This window comes from Molossus molossus, unplaced genomic scaffold, assembly GCF_014108415.1.
Source record: "Molossus molossus isolate mMolMol1 unplaced genomic scaffold, mMolMol1.p scaffold_m16_p_11, whole genome shotgun sequence".
NCBI classification, from domain to species: domain Eukaryota; kingdom Metazoa; phylum Chordata; class Mammalia; order Chiroptera; family Molossidae; genus Molossus; species Molossus molossus.
In genome coordinates, this window is record NW_023425346.1 from 68,337,833 (window position 1) to 68,361,602 (window position 23,770).

At 38.2% G+C, this 23,770-nt stretch overlaps 1 protein-coding gene and 1 non-coding gene across 3 annotated transcripts in view; both read right to left on the minus strand.

The window, feature by feature from the left end:
* Positions 1 to 1,534: 1,534 nt before the first annotated feature.
* LOC118625944 lies at positions 1,535 to 1,703 on the minus strand. The gene has a single exon (XR_004958792.1). It is a non-coding gene; the product is annotated as a U1 spliceosomal RNA (small nuclear RNA).
* Positions 1,704 to 2,514: 811 nt separating this feature from the next.
* ITPRID2 (ITPR interacting domain containing 2) overlaps positions 2,515 to 23,770 on the minus strand; it is a 37,310-nt gene continuing 16,054 nt past the window's right edge. The window contains exons 9-18 of one of the 2 annotated variants that reach the window (XM_036253851.1): positions 23,430 to 23,502; positions 18,579 to 18,667; positions 16,029 to 17,240; positions 13,697 to 13,774; positions 13,492 to 13,619; positions 12,954 to 13,104; positions 11,452 to 11,517; positions 10,372 to 10,836; positions 4,796 to 4,913; positions 2,515 to 3,563 (exon numbers count right to left, since the gene is read on the minus strand). In XM_036253851.1, coding sequence (XP_036109744.1) covers positions 4,809 to 4,913; positions 10,372 to 10,836; positions 11,452 to 11,517; positions 12,954 to 13,104; positions 13,492 to 13,619; positions 13,697 to 13,774; positions 16,029 to 17,240; positions 18,579 to 18,667; positions 23,430 to 23,502 — 2,367 coding nt within the window. In that variant the 3' untranslated portion in view covers positions 2,515 to 3,563; positions 4,796 to 4,808. The remainder of the gene's footprint in view (positions 3,564 to 4,795; positions 4,914 to 10,371; positions 10,837 to 11,451; positions 11,518 to 12,953; positions 13,105 to 13,491; positions 13,620 to 13,696; positions 13,775 to 16,028; positions 17,241 to 18,578; positions 18,668 to 23,429; positions 23,503 to 23,770) is intronic. The other variant, XM_036253852.1, reaches the window with a different exon arrangement.

Genomic DNA, 23,770 nt, shown 5'->3' on the forward strand with positions numbered 1-23,770 from the left:
GCACTTTATTACCTTTCCTGAGAAGATGCTGTTATTCATTCTTTCTTTATATATCCATCTTCCTAAGGATGGGTGTTCAGTCAACTTTTAATGAGTGAGTGAATGGAGTGAGCAAGAAAGCTAATCATTGTTCACAAAAGATCGTCTCCTTTGGGGTATCCAAAAAGACACTCGTGAGGAAATGGACCCTGATATTTGGTTGATAGGTTTATCTTTGAGTACATTTCTGATTCACTGCTGAGCATACTGACATTTTGTATACAAGCTATTATTCGAGAATCAGAGCATCAGCTGTGATAATGAGAACAAAGGACACAAGGTAGAGTCTGACTTAACAGTAATAAAACTAAATTTAAAAACTGTATGAGAGGAGCTATTAATTAGATATGACATCTTAATTTTACGTATTTCGAATGCAGCCAGAATAAGTGCTAATTAAATGCTTTCAATATCCATGATTCCAACAGTCATACGTAACTTACTTCAAAATTTAGAAACTTAGTTTTAATTATGAGATAGAATGCTTCCTCTTCCCACCTCTTTACTGATTTTTTTAGAGAGGAGGGAGAGAGAGAAACATCGATGTGAGAGAGAAACATTAATTGGCTGCCTCCTGCACACCTCCACTGGGGATCGAGCCTGCAACCCAGGCTTGCCTGACCGCGAATCAAACCAGGACCTCTCAGTCCATGGGATGACGCTCAATCCACTGAGCCACACAGGCCGAGCTCTTCCCACTTCTTTAAACTGCTATAAATTCTTCCTTTCCAGGAGGGGAAAAAGGAAAACAAGAACCTATGCTTCTTCAGTTTTGCTCGATTCTTCCCCTAGCACCACCTCCATTTGGAAAGGGGAGGAGCATGCATGGACAGTACATATCTTCAAGGATCCCCCATATTTTTTGTTATATTAGTTTATGTGCATTATTACTTTCCTTTTAAAAGGTTGAAGTATCTCATAAACCGACAACTGCTCTAAAAATAGTCTTTAAGAAAAAGTTGAAGATAGCCAGCTGAGCAAACAGTCTTAACTGACATAATGCATTTTAAACATTAGTGAAATTCAATGGGATATTCTTAGAGGAACCATATGCACTTCAAGTCTGAGAAGCTGCCATTATTGACAAAGGTATATTATCATTCAGAGAGACTCCTAATTTCCAAATCACCATTGCAAGATACTTTTTCTTCTACGCCTTCTTCATTCAGGCTCTTAGCTCAATGGGTGCAGGCTATGGACAACTTAGGCTCTTACAAAAACACTCCTTTCATGATGCACAGAGCAATTCAAACTGAGTTTATGCATTCTTTGCTAATGTTCTTGATGACCTGAACCCCATCCTTCCCACTTCCCATTCTTTAAGACTTTACTCAAATCACATTTCCTTGGTCAGGACTTCTCTGACCATCCATGGACAGTTTCTCAAATTCTTTTTATTGTTCTTCATACTTATTTGGTGCTTCCAAACATCCATACAAATATGCCTTGTTTTTCCACTTAGTTTGTAGACTCTCTCATTCATTTATTTTTTTTCTAGGGGATAGCATGAATGCAGCCCCCCCACTACCATAAATTGCAGCTGAGTATCTGAGTATCCCCATCTGGGGAAATCACAGGGTCAGCACACCCGCAGTGCACTGGCTAACCCTCACCTTGGGAAAACCACCTGCATGATCATGAAATCTCACTAGCCAGGTATTCCTCATTCATGTCTACATAGCAGCTAGCATGTGGCTTTACTATAGTTGCTTTCAAAGGTTCAAGTACACAAAGGTTTGAAATGGGGAGAGGAAAGATGAAACCAATAGTGTTGAGGTTCACTTTATTTGTATACTGTTAAGTGATTTGCCCACTGGCTCAGCCTATTATTTCAAGTTATATCCTATATTTTGATTAGAAAATTCTGGGTATCTTGTATTATCAGAAATGAACTAAAAGTGGTACAAAGCTGAGTAGTAAAAATCATTGATGCCTATATTACTATTAATATGGGGTGCCTGGTTTATCCGTATCATTACTGTTATTAGAATCAACTAGTCAAAATTGTTGAGCAATTTGACCATAGAATAAGATAATTTTTTAATGTTATTTTTAATAGTTTTACAGTATACTTTAAAGAGAAGTTTTATTTTGCCTCTGCTGGCAATCATTAGGACCACAGACCTAGATGAGACCAAGAAGCGTTAGTATACACTCTTTCTTCAGGGTGGTCTAGTCTAAACTGCATTCTTCAGGAACAGAAAATATCAATCTATTAGGTTATATGCTATAATTCTTTTGGACGTTATTTGTTACTCATCAAATCTAATCCAATTTCTTCATGTTGTAGTACCAGAAAAGAAGCCGCTAAAAACATGTTAGGCAAAATAAATACTTTATTGTTTTAATTTTTTTTTTTTTTTTTTTTAGAAATCAGCTTTTGTGTGGTAATTCAAACATTTATAAACCTTTTAGATAGTTTTTCAAAGAATATTGTTAACATCTCAACCACTTTTGATTAAAATTTCACACAAAGAAATATTCTAGGAGTTGAAAATTATAAATGCTAAGGAAATAATTCTAATAACATCTGGTTGTTACTTTACATATTTATTTAACACATATATAACCAAATAGGAAACCATTTTCCTCTTTTTTCCCCATAAAAACAGTTTTCAATGGTTAAAACTGAACTAAAACCATCTACTGTAAAGAGAACAGATCTAAATTACTTCCATTTTGAAAAAAAAACAAACAAACAAACAAAAAAAAAATACCCAGAAAACAGCTTATTTATTTCTACCCATTCAAGTCACAGGCTCCATTATTTTGGAAATTTTCAACTATTTAGTCTAAAAGACAGAATAAGAAACATCTCCTTATAATAAAGAAGTCTGGACAATGTAAAAAGTACATAGTGTTTAATATAAGACACAGTTTCAAAAAGAAAAATACTATATAAGCCATAATAAAATTACATTTGTCTTGGATAAAGCAACAATGCTTACAGTGTAAGAACATTAAGTAGTTGCAGGAAACCTCATATGAGAATTCTATCCTACTGCTAATAGTAACTTCCTCAAGAACTAAGAGCAAATTTTCACAACAGAACAAATTTTCTTCTTGGAAGTGACACTAATTAACAGCAGTAGAGGGGAAATCATTGGTTGGTTCAAGCTCTCAAAAAATGAATCAGTTATTGCACAGTAAATACCTCATAGAGGTCAGTGTTTAAGGAAGCTAGTCTAAAGAAATATGTTATTTATATGTTGGTTAAGTCTGGAAGCTTTCAAGTTTTAAAATTAATTCTACATAGGGAATCAATTGGAAAATATTGACATACAAATAAATATTAGGCTTTTCAAATGGCTACAGTTTTGACAGTTTAGGAGAGAAATAAAGTCAGCAAAGTGCCTAAGTTTCTATGTACGGTTTTAAAAAGATATGCATAGAAGAAATAAACATTGTACACTGTATACAGCAGCCCTGCTCAGCAGCAAGTATCTTCTGAAGCGTAATAACACCTCCACCAGTGTAGACCATGCTAACTCCAATATTACACAGCTAGTGTGATCCATGCCAACCTTAAAAACAAAAAAGTGAACCTTAAAATCTTTCAAATACTATTAAAAGGCTCTTTAAAAGTAAAATGAGAATATTCTCTAAATGCGCACATACACACACACACACACACACACACACACACACACACGATCCTGTTGTGATCTCTATACATCTTCCTGAGAGTTATTTTATCCTGGGCTTTGAATAAACCCCTGTTAGTTATTTTATGAAATAGTTTATAAATTTTTTTCTATTTTCTACAGCTGAAATTAGATATTTTTCAAATTATATATTTGTTTCTCATATTCTACTGAATAAATATTTTTAGTTCTATTAAAGGCATTATTCTACTGACATGTATTACCGACTTTGGCATTCACCAAGTACTACTATTAATATATATTTTATAAAATGTAACTAGAGCTATGAGATATAATTAAAGTAATTCATTTTAGCCCGGCCGGTATGGCTCAGTGGTTGAGTGTCAAACTATGCACCAACAGGTAGTCGGTTTGATTCCCAGTCAGGGCACATGCCCAAGTTGTAGGTCAAATACCCAGTGCGGGGTAGGCAAGAGGTGGCCAATGGATGTTCTCTCTCACTGATGTTTCTATCTCTCTCCCTCTGAAAGTCAATAAAGAAAAAATAAAGTGATTCATTTTAATAAAGAAAACACAAAACAATTATATATATATTATGATATGACCAGATATAGAACTATGGGAAACATTTCTTTAAAAGGCTAAACTTGAGAAAGATACTAAGAATTTGTGATTAATTCTCAAAATCTAGGTCCATAAATAGTACATCTGAAATACCACTATAACCAATCCACTCAAAATAAGACTCAGGTTTGAGGGTCCTGATTTCCCCAATTCCAGCATTTATTTACTATAATGAAATTTCAGTAAAATGGCAAAATACAAGGTGGGTCAGAAGTAGGTTTACAGTTGTGAGTATGGGAAACACAAAGGTTATCCTTGTATGATTATTAATTATTGTATTATTTTCCATACGAACAACTGTAAATCAACTTTTGTTCCACCCTGTATAACAATCCCATGGAGGTTAGTATTGTAAGATTTTGACTTACATTTCAAAAGGGGTTGTATGAGGTTTTTACACTGTAGGATAATACATTCTAAAAATTAAACTTTAGTTAGAGAAGCAGACCTGTGCACTAAGAAAATAAAGCATTAAAAACTAAGTACTATTTTACATTAATCTAAACAAAGAAAGTCGGTAAATTTACCTATTAATTCCATTTAATGACTATCTTGCTTAGAATTCGATGCTTTACTTGAAGACACTGCTGCCAGAAGTCCACTTACTATTTCCCGTCTGATTTCCCCAACAATAGACTCTTTAATCTAGAATGAAAAGAGAGAAAAATCAGAATTTAGCAATATAACTATAATCCATTTCTTGTTTTCCCAAAAAAACATAAATAGCACTTCATGTCTGTGACCATCTAACCCATAAAGACGACGACAACCTTGATGCGAACCTTCCTGCAATACAGAGGAGAGAGGGGATCACCTTCCTGTCCCGACCCCCATCAGACTTCTAGGTCTGGGTGACCAAAATTTAGACAACTATCTTATAAAATACCACATTTCTTAGGTTGAGAACATTAGAAACTGTTATTTTATAAGTGAAAAAACTTCCTTTAAATAATTTGCTTCATGACTCAAAATACCCTGGAAGGAGTTCCTCCTGAATGCCCACCTGTGCACGGCAGTCAGCAGGGTGCTCAGTGCTCATTGTCAGAAAACCCATTACAGGCAGAACAATATACAAGTGTACTGTCTGTTTATACCAACTGCATATAACTTCTAAAGAAGTTATATGTTGTTCTAAGTGTAACAAGCACATTTTAAGTGGAAAGAACTGATCATTTAGCACAGATTATTTTAAAACATGAAAATAAACAACCATAAACTTCAAAAATAATTTTTTTTTCTTTTTTTTAGTTGTACGGTATGTTTATTGCCTGTCTGAAACTTGAGCTTCAGATAAGAACATACATCTCACTTTATTGGTGGAAAAGGCAAACAGACCTAGGGGCAATGACAATTCCATCAAGATTTTCTTTTCCAGATGCCCAAACAGTACATGCCTATTCATGCCTTTTTCTCTCTTATGCTATAGCATCACCTTCAAAGAGCCCTCTGTAAAGACTTCAAATGTGTATTTCCTAAAATAAACTGATAATGCCTTCCTAAATTAGCACTTGAGACTCTCAACCAGCTTTTTAAAATTCTACATTTCCATAGTTTCCTGTCAGCCTGATCTATTTCCTAAAATGTTTCTAAGTACATCCTGAACACATTTCAATTGAAGTCTTTCCAAAAATAGCTCTGTATTAATCTGTCATGCAAAATTGGTACACACAATACATAGATTTATATGAACATAAGTATACATAGAAACAAACGCTCCTTAGCTACCAAACCATCATCACCCAGAATATATTCAAAGAAATATAAGCTTCTCATTTTACCTTCTACCAATATTCTAAACTTTAAACACCATCAAAAGTTTTTGAAGATCATAGCATTTCAGGTTCATTTTTTTATACAAATATGTGTTAGACACAAATATTATGAAAACCAGAATCTTAGCCACAATATATAAGCACAAACACAATGTGTTTTGAATCAGAACCACTGCAAATCTGTATTTATGAGACAATGAGTAGTATAGTCTTTCCAGTTTTGTTGTTCAATGCAATAAGGCATTTTATTAAATCTCGTCATTCTTCATCATTCAAAAACAAACTTGTCAAAAAGTATTCTTTACAAACCAAAAATGTGTGCCAACATATCTGGGGAGCACAGACATTTCTGGAGTAAAGCATGAAAGTCTCCACCATCAAGGCTGCCATGACTTGGATGGACACAAAATGAATACTCTTTCATAAACTACTAAGAGAAAAAATTATTTATTAATTCATTAATGACATAAGAACAGAACAAATTTTGAAAAATAAGAGCTAGAAGAAGAGAAAATGAAAAATTCTCAGAGAAAGGTGGACTGGAAGGCAGCAGCTCATGAAAAAGGAAAGATGATTTCACGTGACAGTGAGAATAGAAAACTGTAGCAAGAGCACCCTGGATGAGAGGGTTCGAGCAAAAATTAGCCTGTCTGACAAGACAGTTCCTTCTAGGGAGTGGAAAGAAATGAGAATAGAAAGGGTGAGGTCAAATGGAGGGTGTTTACTGTGAGCTACTTCAGGGAGAAGACTGAGTCTCATTTATCAACGTATCCTGGTGCAAAATAAGTGCTCAATAAATGTGTGAATGAATCAATGACAGACCGAGAGAGACAGAGGGAGAGAGCACAAGAGTGAGAGACCATTTCACACATAAAAAGAAACAGAAAGTAGAAAAACAAAGGACTACAGACTAGTACTGAAAACGATAAAATGCCTTTAACAATGTATTGAAGGAAGTAAAGTATGGACAAATAAATTCATTCTAAAGTCCCCCAAACTACAGAGAGGTTGGAAGGGTTAGGAGTGGGAAAATGCTACTGGGGTGGATAGTCAAATTGCATTTTCAAGAACACAATTTCCAAAAAGTGATATAGGCTGAAGACAGGCTACTGGAGATTAAGAAAGGAATGCTCACTGGCAACACAAACAGACTGACTGCAAGTCTAAGTGTGGGGCAACACATCTATTGAATATGCATCTACTGAGTGCCAACTTCGTGGCAGCCATTCTATCAAGCGATCACTAACAAAAGTTACAGTAACAACACAATCAAGTTGGGGATTTAACAAAATACATGTCTGAAGCATGTCAGATGAACTGTAATGAAGATACTAAAAGGCATGAATCAAGCCTAGGAACTTCAATAAACAAAGAATAACTCTCTAAACACAAAGCCATCGATGTTTAAGCTTTGATGTTTAATTCTGTTGAATTTGCTACTGTGGGGGCACATGTTAATTCATTCTATTCAGTAATCTTTTTATTTATTTACTGTCTTTTTTTTTTTTAAGGAACTAAACAGTTTCAGGCCACTGATGACATGCATCACGGACCACCAGGGCAAATTCCACGAGAATGTACTTTCCCCCACTACCACACACACACTGCACAGGAAAGGGGTGTCTTCACTCTGACAAAAGCTTAGTTATTGCGCGAGTGTATTAAACATTTGTCTGAAAGGACTTCCTTTCAATTCTGTCCTTCAAAAGAAGAATTCTGTTGTATTAACATTATCAATAATGAAAGCATTCTTTTAAAAAACTTCATATATGGTGAAGTGATGGAAACAAAGGCTGACAGACATCCTTGTTTTCATGCACCCATGAGTGAAGTAAGAAAACTTCCCTGAAAGTGTCTGCCAAACATGCCTAATCCTCACCTGCAAGACTGTTCAACACGAGCTCAAAGCTTGCTTCCTGAATAGTGGCTTTGATAATGGGGTCAGGGGCCCAGAATTCACTGGGAAGACAGAATCTAATTTAATTTTCTTGGTAGCTGATACAATAAACTTAAAAAAAAAAATTGGAATTCGGTACCAAATGTATTTAGGTAAAGAGATTATGGATTTGAAATAATTGGAATCGAGACTAACCTGAATTTTAAATATTTTGTAAACAAAATTTAACAGAATATCATTCCAACTGAGCTAAGATGATATTAATACATTTCTTAAAAATTATAAATGGCAATGGACTAATTTATCAATTAATATATGCTTTAAAATGCTTCAAAATAGTTAATTTTCTTAAGTACACAAATACTCCTCTTTCACATTGTTTGATCTATACATCTTGTTTGATAAGTCATTCTTTTTAGACCGTAAATGGATAAATGTTAAGCCCATATTTCCTCCAAACTATGCCAAATACTGAAATTTGGGAGTGTCTAACAGTTTTAGTAACAAATTCTGAAAAGTTTTGGAAATATGTGCCTTGCATGTCAGTTGAAATGTCTTCAAATGATAAAATCTTCTACATTTAATGGGCAGTTCTTAGAGATGTTTAAGTAATTCTCTGGAATCAAGAGAACAACCAACTCTCTATACCCTACGTTCTGAGTCTGACTCGAGGCTCTCGTCTAGGAATGATTTACTCCAAGGAAAGTACTTACAGCACACATCAGCCACCCATTAATCACTTTAAAAAGGAGGACTCAAGTGTGCATTAGGGAGCATTTGTGACAAATTAGTAACATAAAGTTGAGTTTTCTAGGAAAACTTTCAAACTAAATCAAGCTAACAGGAACAAAAATATTCACATTTCTAAGGGGGGAGGGGGAGTAGCTTGAAACTTACTTCCTCAGTTAACAAATAATAGTGTGAAGAAAAACAATTACTTAATTTCACTGAAAAATCTACTTTGACATAAAACATAAATAAAAGGAGATGGTAATAGGTCGCACCTGACCTAGCAAGCAGCAGGGGCACAACTCTATAACCCATAGTCAGCCACAGCCCACTTACAAAAGCAATCACACCTGTAGGACAAAAGACCTTTCAAACTTGAAGGTAATGTCAGGGAAAGAAATTACATACATCCAACCTCTCCTGCTATAATGCTTGTTCTGAAAATGTCAATTTGTCTCAAACATGACTAAAGTATTAGGAAACAACTTGGTCTCCCTTTTAAAATATATATACTATTCCTTCTTAGTACCTATTCCTAGTGCCCAACACAGATGTTTTGCTAATTTTCTTAATTAACTTTTGACCTTCTACTATTCACCTTCCAATTTTTAAAAATATGTTTTTATTGATTTGTCTAGACAGAGAGGAAGGGAGAGATAGAAGCATTGATGTGAGAGAGACGCATCAATTGGCTGCCTCCAGCACGCCCCCTACTGGGGATCGAGCCTGCCATCCAGGCATGTGCCCCGACTGGGAATCGAACTGGGACCTCTCAGTCCATGGGACGATGCTCAGTCCACTGAGTCACACCGGCTGGGCTTCACCTTCTTAATTTTTTGCAGTGATTCTGGTTATTAGAACTATGGTTAAATGCTTCATGTTGCACACTAATTAATATCCTCCAGGGTAAACCTTTTTATTCTGTATTTCTATCTTTGAACAAGTCATATAATTTCCATATTTCTCCATCCACTAAACCAAACAGATCAAATTATTTATACTGACTATAAATGGTGTCACAACACCATTTTCTCATGAAAAAAGACATTATAAAATGACATTATAATATCCTGGAAGAGATCTAAATTGTAATCTCTCACTTTACAGATGCAGAAACAGAGATCTGAAGAGTTTGTCACATGTTTATCTATTTCAAACTCAACAAACACCTTCTTCACTGAATAATACAGACTTGCAATTATTTCATACTGTAGTATAAAGTCGACAGAAATGCTATTACAGATATTACAAAAACATCTTAATAGACATAAGCTGGACCAAAGGGGTTAATTTAAAAGCTCTATGAAAATGACTGAATACAGTGAATCAAAGGAATACCTTAAAAATAATTAATGTTTTGCCCTGGCCGGTTTGGCTCAGCGGTTGCAGCGTCGGCCTGCGGTCCAGAGAGACCCGGGTTCGGTTCCCGTTAAGGGCACGTACCTTGGTTGCAGTTTGTCCCCAGCCCTGGTTGGTCGTGCGGGTGGCAGCCACTCGATGTGTCCCTTCACATCGATGTTTCTCTCTCTCTCTCTCTCTCTCCCTCCCTCCCTCCCTCCCTCCCTCCCACTCTATCTGAACAAAAAATGGAAAAATGTCCTCGGGTGAGGATAAAAAATAATGATAATAATAATAATTAATGTTTTAAATAAAACCTCCTCCAAACATATCACCAAATAAATCATTAACCGTGGATTTTACTCACCTCCCGTATGACTTGCTGCAACTCATCTTGCTCCACATTTTTATGCACTTCCTCAGCAGCTGGCATCAATGGGATTTTTCCACACCCTTCTTCCACTTCAGATTTAGGTCCTACAGCCTCTGAAGCTTCTTCAGCTGCACCAACTTCCTCAGAGCTTTCCACTTCTGGAGGCGTTTGCACAGAGCCTGTTCGAGAAGGAGCCGTCGGTGTGAGGGCCACTGAGGCTCGGAACACTTTCTTGCTCGATACCCGATGGGTCTTGGGTTTGCGTGCTGAGTCACTAGAAGATACTCCAGTTCTTCTGTTAGGATGAAAGGGACTAGAACATGCAGACGACGACTCAGAAGTTGCTTGGGAGAAAACAGATTCTGAGCTTTCTCCAGGAGGAATTTCAAATCCCGTATCTCCAAGTGCCAGACCTAGTTCCGACTTCAGATATGACTGTTCCCGCATCAGTTCAGTGACCTGGAGATCAGAAAAATTGTAATTCTTCTCTCTTGAAATTAAGATTGGTAGTTTAAAAAAAGAATCAAAGTCCTAGCTGGATTGCCAAAAGTCACTTAAGTTGTAAAGATATGATTTAATTCATTCATTTAGTAACTACTCAATCTAAATTCATAGTGAAATCAAGCTGTAAAAAGTGCAACTAGAATATCTAGCTGGATAACATTTGTTACCACATAAGTGTTCGAGGAAGAGTAACTAGTGAAAAACAAAATAGCTACTTAGGCTTTTGCCCCCCAAAACTAATTTGTTTAACGTAAAAAAAATCAGCCTTTTGTTCAAATAGTAGTCATCTTATAGACCCAACTACTTAAAGAATCTGAAATCAGACTGTAAAAGAACATTTCCCCTGGAGTATAAAGTAAATACGTTTATGATGGATTAACTCCTTTAGGCCATAAAGATAAATCAACTACGCAATAAACTGGTTTTCCAGCAGCCTAAGGTGGCAAGAGACTGCCAAACTCACTTCCAATTTAAATAACTTATCGAGTTCTGTGTTTAAGAAAACACTCATCTACAGGAGGAATGCTGTGTGTCATTTGCCCCCTGTGACTTAGGAGGAGAGAGGCTTACTGGTTCCATTACGTTCAGTGGAGACGGGCAGGACAAGTTGTCAGCACTTCTACTGCCATACAGACCCTGAAGAAGAAAGAACAATATACGTATGTATGCACAGTTTTCCAAACTGCAACAGTTTTATAATAAAATAAACTAGCTAATTATTACCCCAGAGCACAAAGTCCACCCTCAACTGTCATGGGATCCTATAAAATGTGCTGCTGTGATGGAAGGTGAGTACATAACACCTGCTGTCACCAACACGCATTTCTCAGAGTAATGGATTAAAGCCTTCTCTGGAAAAAGATATTCATTAATGATACAGAATATTCTTATTCTACGCTATTCACACATATGTGTACACACACACACACATTCCTATTCTATTGCTTCTACCATATGTTTGTATATATGTGTATGTGTGTGGTAATTATCCATTTATTATACAAAATCAAAAGGTTGTTCAGGTAACAGAGAAAGGGTCACTATCTCACCATTTCAAAGCAATATATTCTACAACTGCAAAGGTGTCGGCAAAAATAAGACCACAACTGCCTTGGCCGGTTTGGCTCAGCAGTTAGAGCGTTGGCCTGCGGTCCGGAGAGACCCGGGTTTGGTTCCCGCTAAGGGCATGTACCTTGGTTGCAGTTTGTCCCAGGCCCCAGTTGGGGTTGTGTGGGTCAATGTGTCTCTCTCACATCGATGTTTCTCTCTCTCTCTCTCCCTCTCACTCTATGAATGCAAAAAGTATCCTCAGTGAGGATTAGAAAAAAAAAGTAAGACTACAACTACTGAAGTTCAAATTTCATTCAAAGAAACATGAGAAGTATAAAAAATGGTAGTTTTAAAAGTATAAAGTGTTTCTTTTTATTCTCTTGGTTGTATACATTTTCTGCCTTTATAAAGATCTCATTTGACTCCTTAAAATTAAGAATAGAAAGAATCCAAAATAAAAGAAAAGCTTAAAGAAAAGTTATTTACTCAAAAGCAAAAAAAGGGGGGAAAAAACTGAGTGAAATATATATATCATTTTCCCTTAAAACCCCTGAACTTCTGTATTGCTGCTTATTCTTTATTATTAAAAATTATTATTACAATTTTTCAATGTAGCCCGGCCGGTGCAGCTCAGTGGTTGAGCGTCAACCCATGCACCAAGAGGTCACTGGTTTGATTCCTGGTCAGGGCACATGCCCAGGTTATGGGCCCAGTCCCCAGTGGGGCGCATAAAGGAGGTAGCCAATCGATGTTCTCTCTCATGAATGGTCCTATCTCTCTCTCTCTCCCCCCTCCTCTCTCTAAAAATTAATAAAGAAAAAAAATTTAATATATACTAAGTATTGAAGAAAATAATCACAATGTGTACATTCAACTGATTTGGGGACAAGACTCCTTACAGAGTTTGCATGCCTCTAATGCCATTAACAAACACATTTTTAAGTTAAGGCATTTGTTTTAAATGACATGGAGCACTATAAGCAAATTCTCACTAAAGCTACGAGCACACCCGGGTACCGTACCACAAGTGCCGCGGAGGGGAAGGAGGAAGGAAGGTGCCTGGTGCGCAGCTGCTCCTCCAAGCCCAGCAGACGCTCCTCCAGCTGCAGCTCCAGGTCTTCAAGTTCCATTCGGACTGAATTTCGCAAACTCTGGAGCTGATCAACTTCATACCTATCGGTATGGGGACAGGCACAAAGTTTGAATAAAGCAGTCGCAAATTCAGTCACGATTCTCTCACCAGGTAGGAGAATGTGGTGAAATTCCAAGTTCTAGAAACTGGCACAGTAGAGATGCAATAGGCGTAACCACCAGGACAACTGGTCTTTTCCCCCCACCTTTCTCACAAATGTCCTGAACACTGAAAACGGATGACAGCCACTACCTTCCTTCACTCACGGAAGGCAGGGATGTTCACTTAGGAACTTTATTTACACTGGTTCACAAAACAGGTAAAGGGTACACAGCAGTAGAAATACAACTCAGCTTTAAAAAAAAAAAAGTTTGACAGTACTTTGTAGAATAAAGAACATTTTGAGTTACGTTAAGACAAACTTTTACCTTTCCTCCTCAGTCATGTGATGATACACCATGGTCTGCTGACGTAGCATCGCCAATTCTAAATCCATCATTTGTGTTCTGAACAAATTCAGGCTCCGTCTCATCACCTGGAGCTCCTGAAAAGTATTCTAAAATACAATGCAACAAAATTACACTTCTAGACACACAAATTATTTTGCATACAATGATTTAAGTGAGAACTTACTTCATAAAGAGGTAGAACAGATGGTTTCTGAGGGCTGTAAGGAGCAGCAGCAAGGTCAGGTCCTCTCATCATGGGGTACTTCAAAAAAGTGAAGGTATGGTTACAGATCAATGTCAAAGTGACTATTTCCAAATAATCTTAAGTGCTAAAAATATGCATTTAAGGCCTCTGTATCTTTCTCTCTGAGGCAAAAATAATAAAAGCAAACTTCATATTGTAAGCAAGAACCGAATCAGTCAGTCCCCTCATGCTACTGATCACTCCATCTCTTTCAGGTATCAGTCTACTTGGAACGAGGCTGAAGCAAAGGATCCAGTTCATCTACGCCTTATAGGACTTTCCTCTTGGCGTGAGAAAGCAGACAAATAAAACTCAAAGATGTACAAGCAGCCCTAGTTGGTTTGGCTGAGTGGTTAGAGCGTCGGCCTGCAGACCAGAGAGTCGTGGGTTTGACTCTGGCCAAGGGCACGCACCTTGGTCGCGGTTCGTCTCCCGCCCTGGTTGGGGTCATGTGGGAGGCAGCCAGTCGATGTGTCTCTCTCACGTTGATGTTTCTCTCTCTCTCCCTCTCCATCCCTCCCACTCTATCTGAAGATAAATTGAAAAATATCTTCGGGTGAGGATTTAAAAAAAAAAAGTAGAAGCATTAGCAAAGTCATTCTAAAATAAAAGAACTATTGACTTGGATGGAGAGAGTAGCAGTCCATCATCACTGCTCATTCTTAGACATTTGAGCATCTACTATATGTCACTATTTTAGGCAGTGAAAAAAAGATAAAAGAAAGATAAATGGCATTCCCTTTTCAGTGTTCTTATGGTGTAAGAAAGAAATAATAGAGAAATTTAAAAATTATACTACTGGGTAGAGGGGAATGCTATGATGGAAACACAAAAATCCGGAGTAGGGAGCATGCATTCCCAGCAGTGTGGACACGGAGCTGAGCCTTAGCAGTGAACAGGACTTGGTCAGGCAAAGAAAGGCAAGGGCAGGCCAGTCCAGGTTTTAAAAAGATTTAAAAAGAGTGGCATGTGTGAAAACAGATACCTAGAAGTGCATGACTATTTAGGGGCCTGCATGCAATCCAGTAACAACAGGAGCACACACATAAGGACTAAGTCCGGAGAGAGGCAGAGCCCAGGTCATGGAGAGCATCTGTCTACTCAGGTGGGGAGTGGAAACCAGCTGGCTGAGTTACTGATGGGACATCCAAGGGGAGAAGACCACACCCAGGGCGGAAGAACAAGCTGGCCTGGAAAGAAAGGCGGAGGTAGACAGGGCCCTGGGAATCCCCGGTTTCACACAATTACAGTGGAAAGGTTAAATGCCTCATTCACAGACAGAACTACGTTTTGTAAAGAGGAAAAAAAAAAAAAACACCCACATTCTGGTTAGATGGAAATCATTAGATTAACTGTCATGAGGATAAAATCTATATTTAAAAAAAAAAGTGTACTACTACATAACTTGAAAAGCTACAACTTCAACTTTGACTTTCCAAGTGGCTTCTTGTCTCCCGTCATGATGAGAGATCTACTACATACACTCCAGGCCTCCCGGACACTGACCACTGCACACTCCACTGGCTTCCTTCCTCTGCCTGAATTTAAGTCGTTCAGAAAGAGATATATAAAGAAAAGGTGAAATATGAAAGGCAAACCTTAGGCCAATTTACTTATTTTCGAAGCTTTCTAAGGAGAATTATTTCCAGCCCACAAACAGTTCTGGGAGGAGTGACTTTAAGTGACGAGACACACACCATTTTTACTCAAATTCACATTTTACCTGATGTTTTCCTTTTCTGGGGAAGTTTCAGCCTGTGAGCCCAGTGGAGGCAGACTAACTCTTGCCAGGAGACGAGCATCGGGAGGCAGGGTGGGGGAGCGTGGGCAGAGAGCTACGAGCAGAGCCAGAGCACGGCAGCACTGAGGCCAAGGGGACGGACACTTAGGAGGAAGGGTGGTGGACACTGTCAGACGACGGAGAGAAGGAGAGAAAGTACTTGAGAGGGGAGGCTGTTTGAATAATAAGGACAACTTAAGACAAAGACAACGGAGCAGAGGCTAAAGGAAGGAAGGATACCTCATGGGCAAAATCTCTTCTCTGGAAGGGAGACTGTGAGCAGACATGAACCTTGTTCAGCCTTCGTCACAGCCTCTCCTGAGACAGGAGGGAAGAACACAGGAGGAGGGCAGGTAGAGGTAATTTAGACATGGAAGAATATGAAGCTGAGGAGGTTCATGCCTCGCGGGTTTCAGCTTCTCAGTGAATTAAGAGGGGCTCAGATCATTGAAAGAAAAAACAACGTTCAGAAACATACACTTGTTCTCATACCTGTGAAAGATTCTGCAGTGAGTTTCTGATATCGTGCAACACTCTTCGCAACTGCATTTCGATGGCAGAAGGAGGGTTCACAGAGCCTGCTCGGTAAGGCGAGGCAGCATGTCTATGTGAGTAAGCACACCCCAGGGGAGGCGTGAAGGCACTGCAGGTGGCACCGGATATGTTGGGGACACTGCGAGTGCTCAGAGTCCTCATGTGCTCACACAGGGGCCGTTCCTGCCACTCGGAGTGAAGCGAGTGAAGGGAGCAGGTGGACTGAGATATGAGTGCTGGCGCACACAGGGAACAGGAGGGAGTCCTCAGATGATGACACTCCTCCAACGGGCTCGCCTCTCTCGGAGGGACTTCTTCTTTCTTCCCAGAGGATGGAGAGATGAAAATAGTGGATTTAACTAAAGACTGACCATCATGCTCAATCACCTCTTTTTCTAACTTCTGTTCCTCTTCAGGTGTGTACTTGTAGGTGAAGGAAGGTGGACTGCATCTGGTCTCTTTTCCTGGGGACAGTCGAACATTGACAGACGACACAACCTTCACTGGGCTCAGCAAGGTGGTTGGTAAAGACTGAGACCTTCTGAGAGGGTAGCCAGCTTTTGCAAGTAAGTACCTCTGTTTTAACAGGTCTTTCGATTTTATCAGGCTACGCCCTACTCTTTGATTAGACAGACCGCAGATCTTCATTTGAGCTCTCTGCAAAGCTGTGTTAACTCTGTCCACAGAAGAGGGAGGCCCCGTATTATGTTCAGAGCCCTTCTCGCCGCCTTTAGCGTCAAGAGAAGCCAACGACTTAAGAATATGGTGTGTGGTATACTGCACAAACTCACACTCCGTGCTTCTGTCCACATCGCTGTCCGCGCTCGCTTCCCGCTGCAGTTCCTCTGGCTGTTCTGGAGACGCATCTGCTTTCCTTTCGGTACCTTCAGGACCCGGCGTCTCCCCCCCACAGGTGGGCTCTCCCTCTCCTGGCTTCTCAACAGTCCCGCGCTGGGGGGAACCCTGGCTATCTGACCCTCCTTCATCAGCAGCTGCTGCCGCCTTCCCACTTTCCTTCTGCGGAGGAACAAGGAGCTCCTTCTCGGCCTCCTTGGAGTGCGGCTGGCCTTGCGCGGCTGGTGCGGCAAGGTTTTCACCAGAGGAAGTGACGGTTGTCTCACTGTCACAGCTGTCGGCGCTACTCCCCATGGCTTGCAGCGGTTCGTGGACCTGTGCAAGGAAGACGGTGGAAGAGCGAGAAACTCAAAACAGTCCCATGAATGAAATGCCAAAGAGATATGATGCTTCTGTACTGTCAGGGTCTCCCACCTCCGCTGTGACCGGATGCTGCTCAAACTGCTCTTACTGCCCCAAGTCAGCACCCCTCCAATGTCCTTCTAGGTCATTCCAGACCTTTACTGTTGTCCTTCAGTTCCCTTCTCAACACCCATCTCATTTTCTGCCAGCACATGACACTGACTCAGAGAAAATGGCAAAAACTGGCTCTCTTCCCCCACATCTCCACACCTCTTCCCATCATTCCCTCCTCTTCATTCTGAAAGGAAACTCTTTTTTCCAAAATGAATTCTTCCAACCTGTCCTTCTGATCACATCCTCTCCAAGAGTAGGATCTGTCCCCAGTTTCATACTAGATTTCTCTGCATCCAACTCTCTTCTCTTAGGGCCCTTTCCCTAACAACTTCCCTAAGTCACTGCTGCGCGAGCAACACAAAGACCTATCGCCCTTAAATTATCGTCCTTATTTGAAAAAAGTTAACATTCGTATCTTCTCTTCCTTATTATCAATTTACTCTCCAATTGTGCTTCTGCCTCATTTACTGCATCAGAACTATTCACTCAACTACTTCATTTCCAAACAACCAAATTCTCATCCGATGGCCACAGCTATCCTTTGGAAGGTTTCTCCTCCATCTCCCAACTTTTATGCCCAGTGGATTACTTTTTCTGAGTCTCCTTAGACACTTCTTTTATATGTCCACCCCAACGCTGTTTCTAAAGGCTCTTTTTGGGGTTCTCTTTTCTCTTATTCCAATTTTCTTTAAAATTTCCATATAGGCGTTTTACACACTTTTTACATACATTCTGTGTACTGCATACAGGCTATGTGCTTAACTTCTGGGTAATCTAACACCCTCTCACATAAAAGTCATATGATAATCACCAAGCTATGGACCCACACTTAGTGTTAGTTACTAAATACACAATTCCTGGAAAATACTAAAACACAATGATGGTCAAAATAAAAGTAAAAATAACAGATTAGGTTAATGATTAAAATAACCTCTGTTTACTGATGGTCCAAAAATAAAGAATTTTTTTTTTTGCTGTTTTTAAATATTCAGCCAGAGAGAGATGAAGAATTAGTGAAACCTAGAATTTGTAGTCTAATGCTTAGATTACATCTGCATCCCAGAAAAAAGTTTTATTGTTACTGTTATTTGAAAAATAAAGGTATCACAGATTGGGTCTTGAAATATACACCTACTAAAAAAATCACCTGAATATGAAGAAGTTACTCACAGTACCTACTTCAGTAGGAAATTTTACCTGAAGATGATTAAGGGAGACACAGTCTGTGGGGTCTTCAGCAAAGCCACTGCTATCAGAATGCTGGCTGGCAGTACGTAACAGCTGATCTGCCAAAAGAAACGCAGTTATACGACACTGCTGAACAGGACTTCCATGAGAACGATGTTACAACACATATGCGATTCCCAGCAGACACAGGGTGCACAACATGTATTCTGTCTTAGAAAAATACGCAGCAACTATGCAAAACTGTGGCTTCAACGCATAGGAGTTAAGTCAAATTCAAACAAAAACTGAATCAGATCTACCAGAAATTCTCAATGTTCGGGTGCTAATTAAGCTCTAATTATAATGTATTTTTGTATGTCCAATTAATGTCTTATTCTTAGAGGACAACTTCTTGCAACAAAAATAGCTCTAAAAAAATAAAAAAACCCAAATAAACCATTTCCATTATTAAAAATGTAAGGGTGACATATGTAAATATGCAGTAGGTAAAATTAGAAATTTAAATGTAATTTATAAAAACTTCAATTATCTTCCTAATAAGAAAATAAAAATATAATTAAGACCCATAAGTTAAGTAATTTTTATGCAGGTACCTAAATGTCAAACATTTGCAAGCATTCGTAAATTATTAAACAATTTTTTTCATAACAACTGCATAAAACTCAGTCAAATAGGTGCAACTAGTACATAATATTGCTAATCTTATAAAAACCATGTTTAGTTTTTGGTCACAAAACTCTAATTCCCAGTTAGTAGAACCTAAAAAAACACCATTAAGTAAAAAGGCTAACTAAGTAGAACATGCAGAATCACACACCCATCCACACTACAAGTACCATAGTTGGAGAGACTTCACAACTTTCATTTACTAAGGGAGATGCTTCCTGAGATAGTCAAGTTGTGTAGAACTTCAAAACTAACATGCTAAAAAAAGTGTGCTCACCAAATCCACGTTCATTGCAGATTTGAATGATAGAAATAAGAAACTCTACAATATGTTTGAACCAAATCCAAAATCAATTAAAGTGTGCCTGACTTTGAAAAATATCCCAGTTTCCTCAGTTTCAGCCTAGAGCATCATGGGATGAAATAATATTTTTTTCTCATTAATAATCTAGAATAATTCTGTAACATCATTTGGGAGTTAATAAGACTGAATAATGAAATATAAGAAACTGCTCCGTATGCTTGATAAGTCTATGTAAACTGCAATAATTGTGAAAATGAATTGGAATCAGCTGTTAGTTACCATAGGTACTTATGCATTATATTAAGAAAACAATTAACATCTTATGTTACAGCAGTTATCACCTTAATTATGTATTTGTATGTCTTTTTTTTTAACTACATTGTGAGCATTCTAAAGACAGGAACCTTATTCATTCTTCTTTGTATCCCAGTATCTAGCACAAGCTAACAATAAAAAATGTTCACTGAATGACCCTGGCTGGTTTTGCTCAGTGCCTGCAGACCAATGAGTCGTGGGTTCAATTCCGGTCAAGGGCACATGCCTCAGTTGCGGTTCATCCGAAGCCCTGGTTGGGGTTGTGCAGGAGGCAACAAATCGATATGTCTCTCTCACATCGATGTTTCTCTCTCACATCAATGTTTCTCTGTCTCTCCTCTACCTGAAGATAAATGGAAAAATATCCTCGGGTGAGGATTTAAAAAAAAATTTTTACGGAATGAATCAATGATAACTATCTCCTTAAAACTACAGTGGAATTAAGCAATCACTTAAATGTTTAGAAGTGACATTACCTATCTGGTTGGGCAAAGGGCAAGCTGCCCGAGAGTGCAGGGAAGCCTGAACCAGCTACACTCAGGTTGTCTGCTAAGGTCATTTCATCTGCTGTGGAGCCCAGTCTGTGCTGAGTTCACCCGTCCGTGGTTAGCCCTGTCTGAGTTAAGCAGGTCAGGTCAAAGTGTACACTTCTCAGCCTTCAGAGCAGGTGTCAGGCAGAGGAAAGAACAAGGAGGCCCGAGTTTAAGCTCTTGCTTTATTTCTGTAAGCAATAACTTCTCTCCTCTGCAAAACAGAATAACAATTCTATCTATCTCACAGGCTTACTTAAGGAACTAAGTAAAACTATTCTGTAACCTGTAAATCACAATCTAGGTTCTTGAGTCAGACATTTCAGTTTCACAGAAAGCACTGCTCTCCACAGAAAAAGATGGAACGAAAAAGAAAAAGACCTCTGTCCTAACAGAAGAGGTAAGCCATTTCTCATTAAAAACTGGGAAGGTAGCATAAACTAATTAAAGTGAGAACAAACAAAACCTGGACATTTTATTTGACCAGTATCAGAAAGAAACAAAACAGAACACCTGTACACTCTGTTAGACTACAGAAAATATTGTTTCTCTTCGGTAATAAGGAAAATTTTGCCCTGCTCTCAAAATATTTACAGAATGTTAGCTTATGACATGAGATGAGTCACTAAACCTCTCTGGGCTTCAGTATGTAAATGCCAAGACTGAATGTGATACTAAGATCATTGTAATATCAAAAGTCCTGTTGGTAAAGTGTGAAATATTTTTATACATATACTATATGCATTTTTACTAAAGTTGTAAAATATATTGCCAGTGATTAGAATTCTGCAATTACGATTAACCTAAGATACTTTCATATTTGTATTACCAAAATTTGACAGGCTATCTTAAAAAATTACTAAAACACTACATTGTTCTCTCTCATGCACTCATAAAACCATTTTATTGTCAATTTATAAAAATGTGATTCAAAAAATGTTAACATTCTGTAGATCCTTTACTTCTTTGGTTAAGTTTATTCCTAGGTATCTTAATTTGCTGCGATGCAAAACACTATGGTGTTATCTCAAAAAATTAAAACTTGAATTGCCATTTGACCCAGTGATCCCACTTCTAGGAATATACCCTACGAAGCCTGAAACACCAATCAGAAAGAGTATATGTACCCCAATGTTCATAGCAGCACTATTTACAATAGCTAAGATCTGGAAACAGCCCAAATGTCCATCAGCAGACGAATGGATAAAAAAGCTGTGGTACATATACACAATGGAGTACTGTGCAGCCGTAAGAAAGAAAGATTTCTTATCCTTTGAGATGACATGGAAGGACCTGGAGAGTATTATCCTAAGCGAATCAAGCCAAGCAGAGAAAGACAAATATCACACGCTCTCACTTATTTGTGGAATATAATGAACATAACAGTCTGAAGTACAGGGTAGTCCCAGAGACATGGAAGTAGGGTACAGACTGACAATCCCCAGAAGGGATGGGGGGGGGGCGATAAACCACAGAATTTATACACATGTACACATAACCAATGGACATGGACTACAAAGCTGGGGACAGGGCATGGAGGGAAGGGAAGGAGGGTGTCAATGGGGGGAAAAAACATCTGTAACAAAAATAAACAAAAATTTTTAACATAAAATGAAATGTATTTAATAACATGGCAAAAAAAAGTTAACATTCTTACTTATGCCACCAGAAATAAGAAACCCTATATCGATAAGAGGAAGAAACCCAGAAGTGAATACAAACCACATTCCATCTTTCCTACCACAGGAAGCTTACTCTTGGAAGATCTTAAAGTAATTATACTGTTTTTATTTAAATATATAAAATTTGCCCACATCCTAGTAATGTGGGCAAACTAGCCAAACATAAGGGATTTCAACCTTGCACAAATCAGAGAGCAAATAGCAAAAAGGTTTTAGGTAGAATGCTGAAAGTTTTGAACTATGAATCCATTCAAGAATAAGAAATATTCCATAAGCATGAGAGTGGAATGACCGACATGAAAAAAAGCTCAAAGGTGAAAGGTACTATTACCCCTTTTGACACAATATAATCCTTGTCTACCTACTTATAACAAAGATTCTTTGTTGGCTGTGAACTCTACCTTATAGCTCAGAAACACATACATTATGGACTTACAAGGGGAAGAAAATTAAATAGTAAAATTCGTTCTGTGTCTGATGAGAACTATAGTGACCTAGTAAGCGGAACTCTTGTTTTGTAGTACCATATAGCAATAAAAGAAAAATTATATGCAAATCGTCTCTTATGAAGTCATTTCAGAGATCAGAAGAAAACAAACATATAATTTCCTATTCTAGGAACATACATATGAATCTTTGCTTAAAAAAACCAGGGTGGTTCAGCATGTGTAAAGTTTTAAAAATAAACAGTCCTACCTTCAGTGGTCATTTTAACTCCTTTACTTCCTCTCTCCTTTTCTCTAAATCTCAAAAGCTTTGTGACTTTAAAGAAGAGCAGACATGCTTTTCATGTTGTAAATTAAAAGTGAAAGGAATGGATTCAAAGGTCTTTTGGTCAATAATTAATAATTCAAGAGAAAAATGGTATCTGCAGCCACTCACCTTTGATCCACAGTTTGAACTGAATTTAACTAGCTTTAAATATTACGGAGATGGTGTTTTTTGCCAGAGGCATATTCATGTATCATACCTAGGAGCCATATTAAAATAATGAAAACCCAGAGGTAGATAATATAGGTATATATTTCAATCATAGCCACATCAAAATGTAGGCTTGAATCTGTTGTTCTATCACTTCCCATCTAGCTATATGCAGAACTGAAAAATAATTAAAGGGCACAGAATTGTATCATGAGGTCATTACAGAATAAGCAAACTAAAATTACTTTATGAGCACAAAACTCTTCAAGGATACAAAAAAACCTGTATAACCAAACCATAATGAAGCATCCATACCTGTGTTCATAATTGTCATTTTACACTTTTATCTACTACAAATACTGGTGGGTAAAATTCCTTTTCCAAATCAACTGAGGGCACTTTGGTAAGGTGGTTGGGATCTTGTGGACATTGTTCTACTTACCTCTTTTCGGCTTAGAAAGACCCAGCGGGTAAGTGGCTGGAACATGAGGAGCTTCTCCCTCCGTACTTTGAACCTAAAGAAGAGTTTTAAGTAATTAAAATTCAAAGAATTTATAGCAAGGAAGAATACCTCTTAATAATCATTTATTAAACATACCAACCCAACTAAAAGGGTACAAAAGCTTCACAAGTTTAAAAATTGCAAGACACCTTATCTCAAAATTAGTATGTCCCAGATCTATGTAATAGGAGAGCAAGCTTGTAGCTAGCAAAGAAAAATGACTACATGTAGAAACGACCTCATTTAAAAAAGTTGCTATTGTATGAAAAATAGATCCATAA